This window comes from Raphanus sativus, chromosome 4 (assembly GCF_000801105.2).
Source record: "Raphanus sativus cultivar WK10039 chromosome 4, ASM80110v3, whole genome shotgun sequence".
NCBI lineage: Eukaryota > Viridiplantae > Streptophyta > Magnoliopsida > Brassicales > Brassicaceae > Raphanus > Raphanus sativus.
The window spans coordinates 30,836,225-30,855,388 of record NC_079514.1 but is presented as its reverse complement, the minus strand read 5'-3'; the positions used below and the strand labels follow the sequence as shown (position 1 = coordinate 30,855,388).

The 19,164-nt window shown below is 33.7% G+C and overlaps 3 protein-coding genes across 3 annotated transcripts; 2 read left to right on the top strand and 1 right to left on the bottom strand.

The window, feature by feature from the left end:
- Window positions 1-6,270: 6,270 nt before the first annotated feature.
- Window positions 6,271-7,139, bottom strand: LOC108835829 (uncharacterized). The gene has a single exon (XM_018609052.2). It carries the CDS (start codon window positions 6,803-6,805, stop codon window positions 6,419-6,421), a length of 387 nt encoding a protein of 128 aa, XP_018464554.2. The 5' UTR covers window positions 6,806-7,139; the 3' UTR covers window positions 6,271-6,418.
- A 5,410-nt stretch (window positions 7,140-12,549) lies between these two features.
- LOC108853062 (glycerol-3-phosphate dehydrogenase [NAD(+)] 1, chloroplastic-like) lies at window positions 12,550-14,859 on the top strand. The gene is made up of 10 exons (XM_018626527.2): window positions 12,550-12,807; window positions 12,964-13,040; window positions 13,117-13,189; window positions 13,263-13,480; window positions 13,575-13,682; window positions 13,776-13,877; window positions 13,965-14,085; window positions 14,166-14,220; window positions 14,309-14,357; window positions 14,465-14,859. Exons 1-10 carry the CDS (start codon window positions 12,654-12,656, stop codon window positions 14,663-14,665), a joined length of 1,158 nt encoding a protein of 385 aa, XP_018482029.2. The 5' UTR covers window positions 12,550-12,653; the 3' UTR covers window positions 14,666-14,859.
- A 1,486-nt stretch (window positions 14,860-16,345) lies between these two features.
- On the top strand, window positions 16,346-18,897 carry LOC108839001 (uncharacterized). The gene is made up of 7 exons (XM_057007766.1): window positions 16,346-16,517; window positions 17,467-17,723; window positions 17,836-17,916; window positions 18,002-18,091; window positions 18,187-18,245; window positions 18,350-18,503; window positions 18,595-18,897. The coding sequence occupies exons 2-7, from the start codon at window positions 17,469-17,471 to the stop codon at window positions 18,664-18,666; spliced, it is 711 nt and encodes a 236-aa protein (XP_056863746.1). The 5' UTR covers window positions 16,346-16,517; window positions 17,467-17,468; the 3' UTR covers window positions 18,667-18,897.
- The last annotated feature ends 267 nt before the right edge of the window (window positions 18,898-19,164 follow it).

The following is a 19,164-nucleotide window of genomic DNA, read 5'->3' as shown; positions in this document are numbered from 1 at the left end:
TCTATTTCCAACATAAATCAGTTTATACCGCTATATACTCAACTTTAAGTAAAAATACTTCAATTTAAAATTGAAGAAATGGACTAATTGAAGTAACTAGTTTATCTAAATGTAACTGAATTTATCTAACTTTAATCTAATTGTAACAAAAATAAATAAATTGTGTTTGATTTGGTAAAAATGGCAAATCCCAAATTATTCAAACTAAACCATATCCTAACCAAAATTGGTCACTTTCAGTATAATTTTCTCTAACCGAATTATTGAACTATCTGAACTATAGGATTGAACGGAACGAACCTATCTCTCCCATGCCTAACTATAAATGATAATATAAATACTATATATTAATTAACACGTACACAGAGTGACATAGACTGATAGACATCGGTCTAATTATTTGTAGGTTAGAGAAGATGTATGGTTAATATGCTTTTACAACTAACTAGATCATCATCCGCGCGCCTGCCCGGATTTATCTTTTGATTCACATATTTTATATACATATTGTATATTATTTAAGATTTATAATATAAAAAAGTTAGAATGATCCGAAACAAAAAAAAATCAACCTGAACAAAAAAAAATCAAATACATACTTAGATCCAAATGTTGAGAACTCGAAGAACTCATACCTGAAATGAACAGATTTATACCCGACCCAGTGAGCTAAATTACAAACATAATATCTTTTGTTATATTTTTAATTTATTTTTTGGGTTGGTGAGATTTACTATTTATTCGGAAGATTTTTGGCTAACTTAATGGTATATATTCGTAGGTTTCTTTTTTTCTGAACAGGAAAAAAAAGATTTGGGTCTTGATTAAATTATCTTATATAACAAATTGCTGCTATATATAATTTATAAAAACTAATTTGTAACAGTAATATCATTTTTGTTATAGATTAGTATATCATGGTTTATAAGTTCAAAGTATAGAGTTAATCGTCTTTATAGTATTGCTAATATTGATAGATGCAAGTTAATGAATACAGATAATATATTGTATTATTAGTAATCTGTCGTATAGTATTATATGTTAGTAGATGTATTATTAATATTCTATCTTATAGTATAATATGCTAGTGGATGTATATAGCTTATAGTAAAATATATGCAATATAAGGAAACATACGTAGTAGATATAATAATAAGGTAAGAAGTAAAAAATTATGGTAATTGTTGATATTAATTATTTATAAAAAGATATGTCTAATAATAAATAGATTAATATAGCATTAATTACATAAGATACAACTTTAAAATCCACCTAGAAGAAGTTGTAGTGTTTTTGTTTTAATAATATAGATTAATAACTTCTGTGTTATAATTATTTGTGTTCTTTTTTTTTGAAACAATCATTTGTGTTCTTTTTTCATTATAATATGGTTCAAATGAATGAAAGTTAACTGTACAAATATTATATCGCACGCGTGCAAGCCGACAACGCAAAAGCAAATTGTCTATAAAGTGGTAGTTGAAGTACCAAAACGAGCACTATAATATAGTTAATTTAAAGTTAAATACTCCTTTTTTGTTATTTAAAGCACAAATATTTTAGAACTAACTGAAAAGTACAATGAGCAAAGGTTCTACAAATCTCCTTAGAATATACACCGTACTTGATAAAAAAAAAAGAATATACACCGTATAATTAAAAAACATTATCGACTGGTTTAAGAAGTTGTTTGCACATGTCAAGATACATACCAGAAGATGTATTAATTCCAAAATACATAGGTGGTCAACAACACGGTGTCGATTCTAAGACGTGGCTTTTGAACTAGATAACCATCTTGAATCCCCTTATTATTAAAGTAGAAGCAAAATAAAAAAATAATCTTACAAAGATAAATTATTTACAAGTGTACCATTTTGCATATGTGTCATCATGAGAAACTTTCTCTTATTCTTTTGACCTTAACTCTTTAATAACTAGGCTATTTACTAAATTTGCCATTGGACTACCATATTGTATTAAATTTGATGATGCTTATTTTGTAAGTATTTTTGCATAGTTTTTATGGGGTCTTCTACACCTGATTATCAACAACATTACTATTATATGCATGCTTTCTTAACATTCTGTAACTCATGTCATCGTTAGTCATCAGCCTCACGAAAATAAAACAAATTGTGAGTTTTTTTTCTGAAAATTAACAAACGGTGAGTTATTTTTAGTTAATTCAGAGAAATGTTCAGAAGTCATCGACATAAACCTATAATTCAGATTTTTAATTAAAGAGAAGAAAGAAGAATGATTATTATATTTAAAAATTGGACCAATGGTCTTGATGAACAGATGACACATCAAACCCAAACATATTCAAGATAAATCTGAATAAGTCTGAATAAGTCAGATCATAAATTTATGAATAGATGAAACATCAAACCAAAATCATAATACCATTTATTTGTTTTATATTCTTGCAAACAAAGTTTTCAAGAATCTTTAAAAAAAAAATACTCATACAAATTCTTTTATTACTGTTATATGTAATACACTCTATGTAAGGTCTTGCAAACATTATATGTTTAAACTGCATGGCACGGATCATTTCTCATACAATTTTTTTATTAGTGTTATATTTAAAACATTCTTTGCTATAAGAATGCACAGCAAAGATTCAGTCTTTCAAAATAGAAGAAAGACACATCTTAGACACAATTTTCTATTGTTGTTATGAAAATGTTAAGCCAAGTACTATCATTAAATTTTTTTATTATGTTCTATATTTTTGCGAAAAATATTGATTCCTTACAAAACAAGTTTTTTACCATATATGTGTTCACTATGTTTTGTCGTATGATGACTATCATTTAGGTAATGTGTCTTTCTTCTAATATGTATGCATATGATGTTTGCAATATGATCCTACATCAAAATGACGTTTGAAAATGGCTACATTCACTGTTCATGCAAGTCTTAAGATCTATAGCCTTTAATCTATCAACTAGGTAGTAACCCGCGCCTTGCGCGGAATGAGATGGTTAGATCAGTAATTTTTCGAAAATATTAGAAAGTATATATATAGTTTGGAATTTGGGTTTTGTGTGTTTTTTTTTGTGTTTAATCTCGGTGGTGCTGATTTTACGGCATAGACGTCACTGAGATAGAAACATATGTAAATCATTTATTTTAGTGACATGTAAAAATTTACTGGAACATAAGAGTAAACACAAAACATGTTACATGGCAACTGCGAAAGCATGTAATCATTTATGTTATCCACTTCATCATTTGTGGGAGTGAGAATGGCTCGATGTCTATACAAATCCTTAACTGTTGAGGTTTGAAAAGCTTGTCCATAAACTTCTTTTTCTATAGTCTCAATAGTTTATACATATCACTTGTGTGATTTATCTTACTCTGATTCATTTGCAAGAACTTGCGTATAAAGATATAATTATTATTATACAATTTGATTTTCACATGCATGATTTTTGTATAATAACATATCTTCCTCGTAGGTCATTGACTTCAAATATGTAAAGATTCCACAGAACTTGGCTGTATTCGTTGAACCATGTAAGAAGAACTGATTTTGTGTATAATATCTAATTCGAGTAAAATAAATATTATTAATATCTAATCAAATTATATGTACGTAAATATTTGTGTAATCACACTTATATATTTCTTTGCATAGGTTTTATGTATAAATATTATTAATATATAATCAAATTATTATGTACGTAAATTTTTTGTGTAATCAAACTTGTTCTATATTTCTTTCTTTGCATTTTACTCTCGAACTCATTTTGTTTATCTCTCTATGGCTCTCTCTATGGCTCTCTCTCTATGGCTCTCTCTCTCTCTCTCTCTCTCTCTCTCTCTCTCTCTCTCTCTCTCTCTCTCTCTCTCTCTCTCTCTCTCTCTCTCTCTCTCTCTCTCTCTATTTTTGTGAAAAATATTGATTCCTTACAAAACAAGTTTTTACCATATATGTGTTCACTATGTTTTGTCGTATGATGACTATCATTTAGGTAATGTGTCTTACTTCTAATATGTATGCATATGATGTTTGCAGTATGATCCTACATCAAAATGACGTTTGAAAATGGCTACATTCACTGTTCATGCAAGTCTTAAGATCTATAGCCTTTAATCTATCAATTAAGAGGAAATTACCTAGATTTATCTAGGAAAATTGATCGGCAATTAAAGAATACACCTGGTCTATTCAAATATATAGTATTCAATCACCATTAGAATCGGTATAAGTTTTGGTTTCATATAAGACAAGTTTTAGTTATATCCTCTAATAAATGTGAATCTCATTTATTAAAAATATACCGTTTATATTTTGTGATGTAAGTCTTAAGATCTATAGCCTTTAATCTATCAATTAAGAGGAAATTACCTAGATTTAATCTAAGAAAATTGATCGGCAATTAAAAGATACACATGCTCTATTCAAATATATAGTATTCAATCACCATTAAAATTGGTATAAGTTTTGGTTTCATATGAGATAAGTTTTAGTTATGTCCTCTAATAAATGTGAATCTCATTTATTAAAAATATACCGTTTATATTTTGTGCTTAGTTAACTGCGTTTTCTTGCTCTACAACTCAAACCTACGAAAATTTAATCTGCCATTTATTCAGATCATATATTCGCTTTTTAATACTTGATCAAACATTAAAGGAATTTATTGGATTAATTGTTCGATTACTTTGATTGAAGAGCAAGTTTCGGTCTGCAAGATCGAGTATTCATTTAATTTGTAAATAACTAAATTTTTGGCTGAAATTATGTAGGATTAGGGCTGATAGCCATTATAGAACACTATATATACTAAGGCCTATATATCATACTGCATTCATCTGAATTGTACACTATTTATTGTCTCTTTGTAAGATTTTTTTTTGCTAAAGTTTAAAATGACTACTATTGATCATTTTGTTGGGGATTTGAAGTCCTACTATGATGGACCAGTACAAAATATTACATAGGTCATAACCAAAAAGGATGCTAACCTGATGTCAAGCTGGGATTTCTTTGATAATAATTGAAGGGAGTATTGGAGTGAAATGATCTGCTCACCAAAACTTTATTTTTTATTCATCTTTCTCCCAGCCTACATCAGTTTTGTATTTCTGAGAAATGTCGACACATGTAAAATAACTCTGAATTTTTATTTTAATTAAATATCAATCAATTGAGAAAATTGATAATCAGCGAGATTCGCTTTATGTATAAATCTGTATAGTTTATCTTTCTAAGAATTTCTTCTACAGTCATTAGATTAATAAGTTATATAGAATTATAAATCGGGCAGAAATTTTGTACATATTAGTCCATGTCATTGCGTTTTGGTATTTCACGCTTTATAAGAGAATTTAGAAACTATATTTTTTAAAAAAATTATGATTTTTTTTTGTTAAGACAGTAATTTTACCATGCGCAAGGCGCATGTCTCTACCTAGTAATAGTATATTTAAGATAAGAAATTCTTTATTTCGAAAATAAAAAAATAAAAAAGGTAAGATTGTTTTGAATATCTAAAGTTTAGGGTTGAACAATCGATATATATACTAAGAGGTTGTCTTTTAAAGACTTACAAGTCTAGGATGTTTTCGATAGATGCATGCATACGAAATGTTATATAAAATAAAACATTTTAGTATATAAATTAAAAAGTTTAGGGTTGAACTCGAAGAAAATTGAGATAAATAGTGTCGATAAGAAACCAAAGACAAAGAACATAAACCAAACAAAATAAAACAAAGACATAAAGAGAGCCTAAAACCCATATATGTCCACGAGTCTATTCCTTTCATCTTTCCGAAAGAATTCGATATCAATGGAGCTGACCTAAGGAGCAAATGTCTTGAGTAGTCCCAACCCTGAAGGGAATATCACTAAGCCATACTAGAACCAGCAACATCAGAAACAATTTTCTAAAATAACACATTTTTAAGTTTTTGTCACAAAAATAGCACTCAAAAAATAAAATGACCAAAATAGCACCTTTTTATTTTGAAAATTTTAATTTTAATTTTTTATTTTTAAAAATTTGAACACATTCCTAAAACTTCACTCCTTAACTCTAAACCCTAAGTTTTAGATTAATTAACTCAAAGGTTATAAATGCATATTTACGCTTCTATAAAACTTCTTTTGGTCATTTTTCTCCTTGTGATGCTATTTTTGTGACAAAAAATTTGGTTTGGTGCTATCCTAGTCTTTTTTTCAATTATATATATGATTCTCTTCTTTAATATAATTTTATTTAGTTTTATTAGTTAATAAATTAAAAATAGAGGTAAAACTTGTAAAATTTATTAAATATGTGCACTGAAAACGTTTAACGATAAAACAAATTTTAAAAGATAAAATGATACTAGTGAAACAGAGGAATTAAATGATTAGCCTAATGTGAGATGAGAGCGACACCGTTTCGAAGCCTCAAAATAAAAATAATCCAGCAACAACAACAAAGAAAAAGTAGGATGGAGAAGAAAAAGAAGAAGCCGAGTTCGTAGCCTCGGGATCTCCCTTACTTTTTAAATCCTCTTCAGGTTGTGAAAGCTCATCAACTCCTATACCAGTATCGAACGGCGCATAATCTTCCACGACCTCGACTCCTCCCGGCGCAAGATCTACAGGGACTTCGTAATCTGAGTAATCTGTACCGTCCGTTGAGTTATTCCCGACGGGAGTCACTGGGGGGGATTTTACAGTGGTGGTTGACGTTGTGGTCGGTGGAGAAGGTGAAGATGAATCGGCCGCGTAACTTCCACCGGCTAAAGCAAAACCTATGAGAAGGAATATGAAAGCCAAACGTGGAGCCATATATATATAAGTTTACGTATACTTGTATAATACGTGAGTGTATGCGTGTATGAGAGGTACACGACAAAAAGACAAAATTTGATGCAGCTCTCTGTGGTTTAGTATGTAAGGTTTCTCTACGAGATTGAGCGAGATCGATTGAGAAAATGAAATGAAATGAAAAAGAAAGGGAAAATAAATTGGGAATTTATAAAAGCTATTAGGAGATCGGTTGGTAACTGAAAACTAGGTGTTCGTTTTGTTAGTTTGAGTCAATAGCTGTTCTTTTTCTTGTATACTGTTTTCGCAGTTTTTAGAATTAGGTTCATTGATATTTGTAGCGTTTATTAGTTTTGTTTTCTTGTTAAGTGACAACTTTGAATTGAGAGTTTATTAAACCAGTAATGTCAAACGGAGAACAGGTAGAAATTGTCAAATTGGCGGAGAAAAAAAACTAATAATTCTATTTATATCCATGGGCAGGATATGAACATGTCAGATATATAATATGAGACGATCAACTCTATATTTTGTGAGACGACTATGCCAATATTTTCATGCGTAACTCGGTTAAACATGGTATGCGTGTAAGTGGTGGTCAAATGGCCGGGCATGCAATAATTTTATGCGTAGATTAGTTTCCCTTAGAATTAGCAGTTCCCCTTGATGCAAACTCATTTACATATTGATAATGTTGTAAGCAAACACGAATGAAAACCTTAGGGAAAAGTGGAAAACAAAGAATTTAAAGAGAGTAAAACAAAATTGAGACAAATTCTATTAATGGTTTGTATTTTGATTATGATAATAATTAAATTTATAACTTTTGATCTTTATTTGTATTAGTTTCAAAATTGGATTTTTTTTCTTTCTAGGAAAATATTTTTATCTCACCAAAGGTATTTTTCCTAATCTTAAAAAGTATACCGTACACTGAACTCTGAAGGTTGAAAGCCCCCATACCTTGAACTTTGGCTATCAAGGTGTAATTAAACACCTCATTGATCAACACCCAACTCAGATACAAGTATTTATACCCAAACCGTTTTCGTAACTTAGCTGCTTTTCTAAATGCCATATACTCAGTTTCCATGGTTGAAATCACTACAATAGATTGTTGCACACTATTTGACTGGTGTCACTCATGAATTTTCGAAAACTGGTGACACTCATGAACTCTCCAAGAGATTCATATTGGTTCCCTGATGAACATAAACCAAGTCTCATATTTTACTTCTACTATATGAAGAAACAAAAAAAAATAAGTGAAACATGAACGTGAAATTGTGAGAAAAAAAATTGGGAAGAAAACTGGAAATTAGCAAAGATAAAAAGGTAATAAAGTTCACACTTACAGAAAAACGAGATCAAACTAGGGAAAAAATTAGAAATTAGCAAAAATAAAAAAATTATATCGAGTTGATATTTACATAAGATTCGGGCGGATGTCTTTTCGTTGGAGAAGATGTCTCTTGAACACACAAAGCTATTTTTTAGATATGTGAATAAAGAATTTTCATTTTTACCTTTTCAGTATTTTGTATAAAATAAGTGTAGTGTTACAAAAAAAGTATAAAATAAGTTTAGTAACTGTACCAAGATATACATAGTGATATCTTCTTATTTCTGACAACAAATCTATCATAGGATCACATAGCATTGTAGGAGAATATCTTCAGCAGAAGAACAGAATGAGAGGCTGATATCGATACCTTCAGCAGAAGAAATCAGAATAGCCCTCTTCTCTATACACTCGAAGAAGGCTCCAGGGCCAGACGGCTTTTCTGCTTGCTTCTTTCAGTCCAACTGGAATGTTGTGGGCAATGATATCATCCGAGAAATCCAAAATTTCTTCAACTCCGGCTGCATGCCGAGAACCATAAATGAGACATAAGTGAGGTTGATTCCCAAAAGCATAGGAGCTAAAACGACGGCTGATTACCGTCCCATCGCCCTCTGCAATGTGTACTACAAAACCATATCCAAGCTGCTATCCAAACGTCTCCAACCTATCCTGCAATCACTCATTTCAGAGACACAATCAGCGTTTGTTCCTAAAAGGACTATCTCAGATAATGTGCTCATAACTCACGAGGTGCTACACTACTTGAAAAACTCCAAAGCAGAAAAGCACTACTCTATGGCAATTAAAACTGATATGAGTAAAGCCTACGATAGGCTTGAATGGGATTTCATTCGCTTGGTGCTCGAGAAGATGAATTTCCATCCTATCCTAATCAGTTGGCTCATGGAATGTATCACTACAGTTAGCTATACTTTTATCATAAATGGAGCTACGAGGGGATGTGTTAAACCAGGAAGGGGGATTAGGCAGGGTGATCCCCTGTCCCCTTACCTCTTCATCCTATGCTCTGAAGTTCTGACGGGGCTCTGCCTTGATGCGCAATCTAAAGGGCTAATGAAAGGGATCTCCATTGCCACTCACTGCCCACGCCTCAATCATCTCCTTTTCGCTGATGATACAATGTTTTTCTGCAAGGCAAATGGGAAAAATGCAGAGTCATTGAAAGCTTTACTAACAACTTATGAAGCGGTGTCGGGTCAGTTAATCAACAAGCAAAAGTCATCGATCTTCTTCTCCAAAAGAATTAAGCCAGAGGTACGAGCTCATATGAAAACTATCTTAGGTATAGAAAAAGAGGGAGGAGTCGGGAAGTACCTGGGACTGCCAGAACACTTCGGCAGGAGCAATAAAGATCTCTTCGCGTCGGTGGTTGATAGGATTCAACAGAAAGCTGCTAGCTGGTCCTCAAAATTTCTCTCGAATGCAGGCAAAATGATCATGGCAAAGAGTGTCCTAGCCCCTATGTCCTCCCATGCTATGTCATGTTTCAAAATTCCCCAGTCAGTTTGCGCAAATATAAAGTCTAAACTAACAAGATTCTGGTGGGATTCGGAACCGGGGAAAAGAAAGATCTCTTGGATCTCGTGGGATAAAATGGCTAAGCCAAAGAGCAAAGGAGGCTTGGGTTTTAAAGAAATTACCTCATTCAATGACGCCCTATTAGCGAAGATAGGTTGGCGTATCATAAAGAACCCGACATGCTTACTGGCGCGAACTCTCCTTGGCAAATACTGTCATACTGAGGCTTTCCTCGAGGTACAACCTACTTCGTCAGCATCTCACGGTTGGAGAAGTGTTTTGGTAGGCAGAGACCTACTCACTCAGCAACTGGGATGGATGATAGGTTCGGGGGAAGAGATTAATCTATGGAATGATCCCTGGCTATCGCATAATGAACAGCAGAGACCATTTGGACCTGCTCCAGCTTCTCTACAACACCTCAGAGTATCGGAACTCATCTCCCCAACCTCCTGCGATTGGGATATAGAGAAAATTGAGGCAATACTACCGTTTCACAAGAAGCAAATCCTAAACATCAAACTAAGAAAAACAAGAGTTATTGATACCTTGGTTTGGCTTAAGAACCCTTCAGGCGAGTACTCCACAAAGTCAGGTTACATATCCCTAACAGAGAAAGCTGCAAACACTATGCCACCAGCACAGTCTGACCAAATCCAATGGCTGCCCAATGTCTGGAACATCAAAACAATGGAGAAAGTCAAGATCTTTATTTGGAAATCCTTACATGATGCTCTACCGGTAGGAGAACAATTCGCGATCAGAAACATACCAGTCTCTCCCCTCTGTGCAAGATGCAATGCAGTGGAATCAGTATCGCACCTACTCTTCCATTGCCCCTATGCGGAGAAAGTATGGGAATTAGCCCCTACAGCGACTGAACTCAATACCCAAAGCTTCAATACATTTCAAGAGGGATGGGAAAAAGCGAGAAAGTTACCTTCTCTACCACCAATAGGTCTCGAAGCAGGTACACTATCAGCTTGGATTTGCTGGACCCTCTGGAAATCAAGGAACCAACTCATCTTCGAGAAAAGGAGCCTCTCACCAGAAGAAACAATCCAGCGAGTCTTATCAGACGCAAGAGAATGAGCACTAGCCCAACCGTCCAAAACGCCAAAACCGCCGAGATCTTTGATCAGATCAGAACCTAACCCTAGAGAACCCGATCGATGCACTATCTTCACGGATGCAGCATGGAACTCCACAACGGGTGAAGCAGGATTAGGTTGGGTCGTTGATGATCTGATCTCGGTTTCACAACATGCAGCGACAGCGAACTTTGTTTCTTCGCCCCTAATGGCAGAAACCTTGGCTGTCCTCTCAGCCATAAACTTTGCTCTCTCACGCGGATTGGAGTCAATCTCGATACACTCAGACTCTCAAGCCCTCATCAACAAAATCAGAAGGAAGGAGATGAAGATGGAGATCTTTGGAGTCTTAATGGATATCTACTCTCTAACTGCATCATTCAAGTCGATCTCTTTCTTTTTCATTCCTCGTTTAGAAAACGCTACTGCTGATATGTTGGCAAAGCAAGCCCTTTGGGCCATATGAACCCATCTATTTTAATTTAAATGAATGAAAGGCCTTAGGCCTATGTTTGAACAAAAAAAAAGGAGAATACATGTGTTTTGAATTTAATAAAAAGTGCATAATGGTCTAAACATGAACAAAGTATTTTGCTAATTTTGCTTCTTTAGTACTCCCTCTGTCCACTTTATGTGATGTTTTAGGTTATTGCACATAAATTAAGAAAACACATAGTTTTATATAGTTTATCTTGGTAACATAAAAATACATTAAATAAAACTAATTTAACCAATAATAAAAAAGTACAGTATTTTATAATTGGTCATAAAATTCAAATCATATTAAATTCTACCTAGATTAGTGAGATCATCACTTAAAACGGGACAAAATAAAAATCCTAAAACACCACTTAAAGTGGGATGGAGGAAGTATATCCAACTTAATTTCTTTTATTTTTATTTATTAAATATTAGGTGATTGGCTTAGAGTTTTACCAATAATGATGCTATGAGTCATAGAATATTTTTTTTGAGAAAGTCAATGTTTATTTGTCACTATGTATAAAAACTATGAATTAGTTTTAGTTGGAACTTTTAAAATAATTAAATAATAAAAACTCTTAACGTTTTTGATTAATCATAAAGCTCTAAATTTTCAAATGATATTTTAAATGAAAATCTCTCAATTTTCTCGTTTAACTCAACTTTATTAATATTATTAAATTTATACTGTCTGCTATTTCCTAAGTGGCCAAATAACTGATCTATTTTTCATCCTAGTTGTTTATAAGTCATTTTGTATAGTAAATAAATCTAATTTTTATTTGTTTTATATCAAAAGTTCTTAACTTTTACTCCCTCTGTTTCATAATAAGTGTCACTCTAAGCTCATTTTCTTGTTACACAAAGAGTGTCACTTTACAATTCCAATGTAAATTATACTAACTTTCAGCTGAAAATTAATTGCAAACTGCATTGATTTTATAAATAATTTTATTTATCTAAAATACTATTGGTCAAAGAGGTAAAATTAATTACAATTTACATATATTTCAACAACTTTCTTAATCTGTGTGAAAAATGTCACAACGACACTCTTTAAGAAACGGAGGGAGTATATTCTAAAATAAGATACTAATATTGTTTGATTTGGATACAAAACAAAAAACAAACATTTTTACTATAATTTAATTAATTTTAATGAATAACTATGTGGAAAAAGAAAAAGTGATGTGTAATATTTAAAACTAAAAAGTAGGGTGTTGAATTTATCAAACCATTGAAGGCCTTATAGAATTGGAAGCATTGCTGTTACTACACGTACGTGTCTCTCTCTATAACGTGTCACCTCTCTCAATCTCCTATCTTTCATGCGAATCCGTTCCTCACTCTTCTCTATCTTCCTCCTTCCCTCTTCTCCTTCCCATTCCTTTTCTCGTTTGTCCTCTCCGCTATGTCTCATTCCCTCCAGAAATCCCGACAAGATCATGCAAATGGTGAATGTCGTGATCCGAAATCTAGGGTTACCGTCGTCGGAAGTGGGAGTTGGGGAAGCGTCGCTGCTAAGCTCATTGCTTCTAATGCCCTCAAGCTTCCTTCATTTCATGGTATATTGTGTCATCTTAATGTTGTTTTCATCATTCATGTATATCAATATATATATAGAATTTGAATCTTTCATGCATACAGAATTTTTCAGTTTTAATGATTGTAATGTGCCAATGGTTTGATGAATCTTTTGATTAAAACCCAATACGTTTCAGATGAAGTGAGGATGTGGGTGTTTGAGGAAGTCCTACCAAATGGTGAAAAGCTCACTAATGTCATCAACAAGACCAATGTAAGGAGAAGGGATGATCTCGCTCCTGTTCGATGCTTGGTCGTTTCTGTAACTATATTCTTTGTTTCTTGATTAGGAAAATGCTAAGTACCTTCCCGGGATTACGCTAGGAAGAAATGTTGTTGCGGATCCTGACCTTGAAAATGCAGGTTTGTGATGAGCCTCTACCCTTTTACATGATCCATTTACATTCTTGAAAATGTTGAGTTTAAACCAATGCAGTGAAGGAAGCAAACATGTTGGTTTTCGTTACACCGCATCAGTTCATGGATGGTATATGCAAACAACTAAAGGGAAAGATTTCAGGAGAGGTTGAGGCTATATCTCTTGTCAAAGGAATGGAAGTGAAGAAGGAAGGTCCCTGTTTGATCTCAAGTCTCATCTCCAAGGAACTCGGTATCAACTGTTGTGTTCTTATGGGCGCTAACATCGCAAACGAGGTTCTTAACATGGAATTTTTATCATCCTTTAAATGATCCAATACATTCTGGTTTCACATTTCCTGTGACTAATACTGCAGTAACAATGATACAGATTGCTATGGAGAAGTTTAGTGAAGCAACGGTGGGGTATGGAGGGAGTAGAGATATAGCTGAAAAATGGGTTCAGTTGTTTAGTACTCCCTATTTTATGGTCACACCGGTAAGAAATTTTCATGCTTCTTCTCATGAATTTGGCAAATGTTTCTCATATAGAGTTTGGTCAGGTAACAATGAGGATTTGTGTTAAAAATAGGTACATGATGTTGAAGGAGTAGAGTTGTGTGGGACGTTGAAGAATATAGTGGCTATTGCAACGGGTTTCGTTGATGGTTTGGACATGGGTAATAACACAAAGGTAAGTAGTTCAAATGAAGTGTTTACTTTAAAGAGGCTTGAGTAGTTCCTGAAGCTAATAACTTTTATAATTTACAAACATATCTAGGCTGCAATCATGAGGATTGGTCTAAGAGAGATGAAAGCACTCTCCAAGCTTCTGTTTCCATCTGTTAAGGACAGTACTTTCTTTGAGAGCTGCGGTGTAGCAGATGTCATAACAACTTGCTGTAAGGACTGAACAAAACCCTAATTATCTTTACCATTACAGTGATTCCCCTTTTGACTATTGTTTCAATTACCATCACAGTGGGAGGAAGAAACCGACGAGTTGCGGAAGCATTTGCCCGAAGCGGAGGAAAAAGGTTTTAACTTTTTGTTGATCAAATGTGACCTCTGGTTCACTTTAAATGCTTCTAGTTAGTGTATTGATGTTATATGTAAACGTAACAGGTCTTTTGATGAGCTTGAAGCAGAGATGCTAAAAGGGCAAAAGCTACAGGTAGACTTGACACCAAATATATACATAAGTTTCCTTAAAGGGAACCTATAGGCTTAGTTACTAGTATCTGTTTAACCTGTTTATTTTTGTCTGATTGCTTACTGAAGGGTGTTTTGACGGCAAGAGAGGTGTATGAGACTCTGGACCATCGTGGATGGTTGGAGATGTTTCCGCTGTTTTCAACGGTTCACCAAATCTGCATAGGTCGTCTTAAACCTGATGACATAGTTCATTACCGTGACCACAAAAGCCTGATTTCTATTGATGGTCCCATTCATCTGCGAAAGAGTATTTCTTCTATGATGTAGAGGTTAAACGTTTTGTGTTTTTCTTTTATGGTTACTGTTGACTAGAAGCTTCTAGATTGTTTAGAGGGTCCTGGTTATCCTAAATTTTGGTCCAAATCCAAAGCTTAATGGCTTGGCTTGATGGAACACAGTCGTATTTTCAATTTTGTAATCAGAACTGCTGGGTTTGTTTGCTATTTTTGAAAGATTCACAAACGCAATTCACATGTTAGTTAGTTAATTAATTTGGTAATTTGTTTATTACTGTTTTATGTTTTTTTAATCAAACTATACCAGTTTATTTTGAATTATATCAAAATTTTCAAACTAAACTGGTCGTACTCATCAAATTTTATTCCAAATTATTTAAGTTTAACTAACACTAGATCTTAACCCGTACAACTGTGCGAGTGATTATTTTAATTTAACACACATAACTATTTTTACATAAATAATTATATTATTTATCATATTACTAACTGTTTAATATAATATTTCCTAACACAAACAATTTTATAGTTCACATGCAATATATAAATCTTATCTATTAAAAAAATTTACATCTTATAAATACACCAATAATAGAGTGGGCAAAAGAACCGAAACAAACCAAACCGAACTGATCCAACTAAACTCAAACCAACCAAAACCAAACAAAAATATATGTCCAAACCATTTGGTTAAAGTTTTTGTCAGTCCAAATGGTTCGATTTGGTATGTTTTTAAACCGAACTGAACCAAAAAAACAAAGTGATTATCTAATTATATATATTAACTAAATATATTAATAATATTAACAACTAAGTTATTTAACTATTTGACCTAAACAAAGAAATAGAAGATTGAAATGCGGGTCAAGAAATAGTGTGTGATATTTTTATTTTTTATTTTATTTTTAATGTGTATCTTGTATTTATGTTTTGTATACATGTGTTTTCAAATAATTGAAATGCACGGATCAAGAAATATAAAAGTAAAGTTTAAAGGCTTCTGTCCGTTTTTATAGAGAAATAGTTATTATAGTGGATAATATTTTTTTTAACAACATATTATTGTTGATAATATATGAGGAAATTTAGTAATGATACCAAAATATTATTAGAAAATAAATAAAACATGACTTTCTAGTGATAGTCCATTTAAAAAAATATCACACATAAATAGATGTTGTGATTTCTATTTTAATATAATAAATTTAAGCAGATTTTTTTTTTTTTTTAAACTGAATAGTTTTGTTTAAATAAAATCGAAGAAACGGAATAGCCAAAACTGAAATAATTACTACTAGGTGACCGGTCCGCACCCTGTGCGGGCAATGTACAATTTCAAAATATGGTCAAAATACTGCTCGGGGTTGGAAGTAACGGTTTAACGCTATAAAAAATAGAATCGAAACTAACCGAAATTTGAAGAAAAAAAACTAAACACAATCAATCATAGTTACGGAATAAAGCTCAAAAACATGGAGCGCCGAATGCCTAAACATGTACTGCGTACCACCAACCTTGTGACAAATAAATAAAAAACACTAGACATGTAATGTACAAAGACGTAGCTTATTTTGGAGGCTCCACGTGTAAGTAAGACAACCTCCACCACGAAAAACGCCACGCAGTTTTATTCGTAAACAATATAACGTCACGCAGTCAAACTCGCAGAAGAAGAGACCATGGAGGAGAGGAAAAAGAGAGACTTTGCCCAATGAGTGGAAACAAATAACAAATTGGAGAGAGAGAGAGAGAAGAATTCGTATCTCTCTTTGCATTTGTTTTGCACTGACATCATCATAACTGTAAAAGTTCACTTTCTCTTTTTCTCCTCGTCTCCGATTCCAATCTCCTGAGTCCTCTCTCTCTCTCCGATTCAACACTCAGTGAGTCTCTCCTTCTCGCTTCTTTTTTCTTCTCTTTCGTCTCAGCAGCACCCGTAACCAAAAAAAAAAAAAAAAAACTCGCTATTCGTCAATGGCGATTTGGAAATCGCGTTATGTATCGATTGCGATGCTCGAAAATCGATAGCGGTTTCTGTATTCTATTATGCTGTTTCATGGTGGATTTTGATCTGTTTGAGTTTGTTACGCTTGTGAAGTTGATGGATGAGTAGTGACACTTATTTGCATGCTTCTTCTTTTAAGTTATGGTGAAAGAAAGTCTTGCTGCATTAGGGTTTATATGCTTCTCTTTACCCTCAGGACCTTAGGATTTGATCCTTTTTTTCTTTCTCGATCGGTCTTTAATGGCGTTTAAAGTCCATCCCTTGTTTCTATGATTTGGTATATGATCTCTCTTACTTTCGTTTTGCTAAGATGTTGAATATTATAGGTTTTGAATCGTATGCTTATCTTATGGTCACGATCAGGGTTACTACATTACGCTTTCTGTGCCTCTTTTCTCCCCTCAGGGACCATAATATGATTTGAGCATTTTTTTTTACATTCTTTCATAGGTGCTTAAGTCCATCCCCAAATTCAATGATTTGGATATATCTCTTGCTAATGGCAGTTGGTCTCAGGTTCAAGAAACTATTCAGCTGATGATTTATTCGGTTCTAGGGAAGAGTTATGTGTTTATGTTTTGATCCATACACAAGAACAATATAATGTATGTAGATTTAGTATAACTGCAAAACCTGGTCCATTGATTGATCCTAAAACTGCAAAAAAATCTTGCTTCTCATCAAAAGACTTCTCTTGGACTTTCATGGTAGCCTCGCTAGGAATTTTGGTTGTGCTGCTTTCAAATGTCAACTCTCAACAGGATGAGTTTCTTATTTTGCTACATGTGGCTTTTGTCTGAGACTTTTGAGATTTTTGTTGTCCACAGCTATGACGAAAAGATCAGCGGACGAAGCGCCTCCTTCAATGGATAGCAGCACAATTGGACCTAACTTTTTGGGTTGCTACAGAGATCAAATCGCAGAGCTCTTGTTTCAAGAAGAGAGGATCCCTCTTCATGAAGATGGGGACACTACGAAGCCTTCTACTGAAATTATAGGAGCTGGCATCTCAAGTCCAAAAAGAGACAAGTTGAAAGCTTTGTTAAGGCAGTGCGTGAAAGATCTCCTTCCTGGGGTTGATGAGGTACAACACTCAACTCTGTTCCAAAAATCCACATCTGGTGTTGTTGTTGTTGTTGATGCTTCGCTTTGTATTTCAGAGGAGAGGCATTAATATTTTGGAGTTTGTTTTGCAGATGCAGTCGCGTGCTCGCAGCATGCAGCTAATGTCTCAATTGAGCAACACAAAACCATCAATCTCAGTAACTAATGAAGAGGTGAGAGACCGCTACGGTTTCTTGCTTTTTTTCATCCCATAGATGCTTATGAAGTCCCTTTTGTTCCTCACATTTGTTCCCTTAGGTGAAGGAAGATGTACAGTTACTTTTGAAGTCTGATCCTGGTCTTTTCAATGAAATAGTGAAGAAACATACGGATGATGTACTTGCCAGCGTAATGCTCTAACCATCTTTCCTTCTTCTGTAGCATAGCTACATCCATATCTTGTCTGAAGCACAAAATTTATGCGTTTCTCTTTGCTTTGCTAGCTGAACAACATGCAGCAGCAAGCGAAGAAACTTCTTGACGATGTGGCCACTTCATGCAGGTATAAAATGCAGTCTTTTACCGTAATCTCTCCCTCACTCCCTTCCTTGACATTCTTTTCATAAATGGTTACTAATGTGTTGTCTTTTTAACTCTTTTTCGAAGACCTATGAGCTGGGACGAGAAGAGAGATCTTCAGAGATCAATCAAGGAGCTTCCTGGAGGAAATCTGAAACGCGTAGCTGACATCATCAAAGACCACTATGTAGCTTCGGGGAAAGAATTTTCTGATGAGGTCACAGTCAACTTGGAGGAGGAAGTAAGTTATCAAAAAAATCTGACATAGATTTCTTGATCAGATGGTCCAATCATATGATTATAACAAAACTTTGAAAACATGTTTGTTTCAGGATAACGTAATGCTTTGGAGACTGCATTTCTATGTGGCCGCGGTGAAAAGTGCGAGGAAACTAGGAAGCTAAGTAGTAGTAGAGGTACATATCACATACTCTTTTATCCCTTGTCCCAAAGTTGTGAGTATGTTAGGAACTGGCAAGGAGCAAAAAAAAACTTAGCACCCACAATTTATCAACTTGGGTTTTCTTAGCATTTTAACTGGAAAGTTCGTTGTGGTTAAAAGTACATAGATTTTTTTTACAAAGTTTTGGTCTGCCTTGAACAAAGAATCTGCGAAATAAAGTTTTGATTCAGCAGAGTTTTTGTTATTTAGTATCTGTTTTCAACATGTTGAAGATCCAAACATTTTAATGCCATAAGAAGCTAATTGATGATACCTTTGAGTGAGTTAGCTTTTAGGATTCTCAAAGAAGTCATAAGCTAATTACAATAAAAAAACCTCTCAAATAACATATCAAGAATATCAAAGTTACAATGTCTTCTCGACAATGTACTGTCGAAGCATCCGAGTCATAACCAACAACCAATCATTGCGTTAAAAGAAACCACCTGCTCGGATTGCG

Bases quoted from the DNA above. Each gene is read 5' to 3' on its own strand.
- LOC108839001 (XM_057007766.1), top strand. From the start codon at position 17,469: ATGACGAAAAGATCAGCGGACGAAGCGCCTCCTTCAATGGATAGCAGC. The intron at 18,092-18,186 runs GTAATGCTCTAA...TTGCTTTGCTAG, and splicing joins CGGATGATGTACTTGCCAGC to CTGAACAACATGCAGCAGCA. The intron at 18,504-18,594 runs GTAAGTTATCAA...TGTTTGTTTCAG, and splicing joins CAGTCAACTTGGAGGAGGAA to GATAACGTAATGCTTTGGAG.
- LOC108835829 (XM_018609052.2), bottom strand. From the start codon at position 6,805: ATGGCTCCACGTTTGGCTTTCATATTCCTTCTCATAGGTTTTGCTTTA.
- LOC108853062 (XM_018626527.2), top strand. From the start codon at position 12,654: ATGTCTCATTCCCTCCAGAAATCCCGACAAGATCATGCAAATGGTGAA. The intron at 13,190-13,262 runs GTTTGTGATGAG...AAACCAATGCAG, and splicing joins TCCTGACCTTGAAAATGCAG to TGAAGGAAGCAAACATGTTG. The intron at 13,683-13,775 runs GTAAGAAATTTT...TGTTAAAAATAG, and splicing joins CCTATTTTATGGTCACACCG to GTACATGATGTTGAAGGAGT.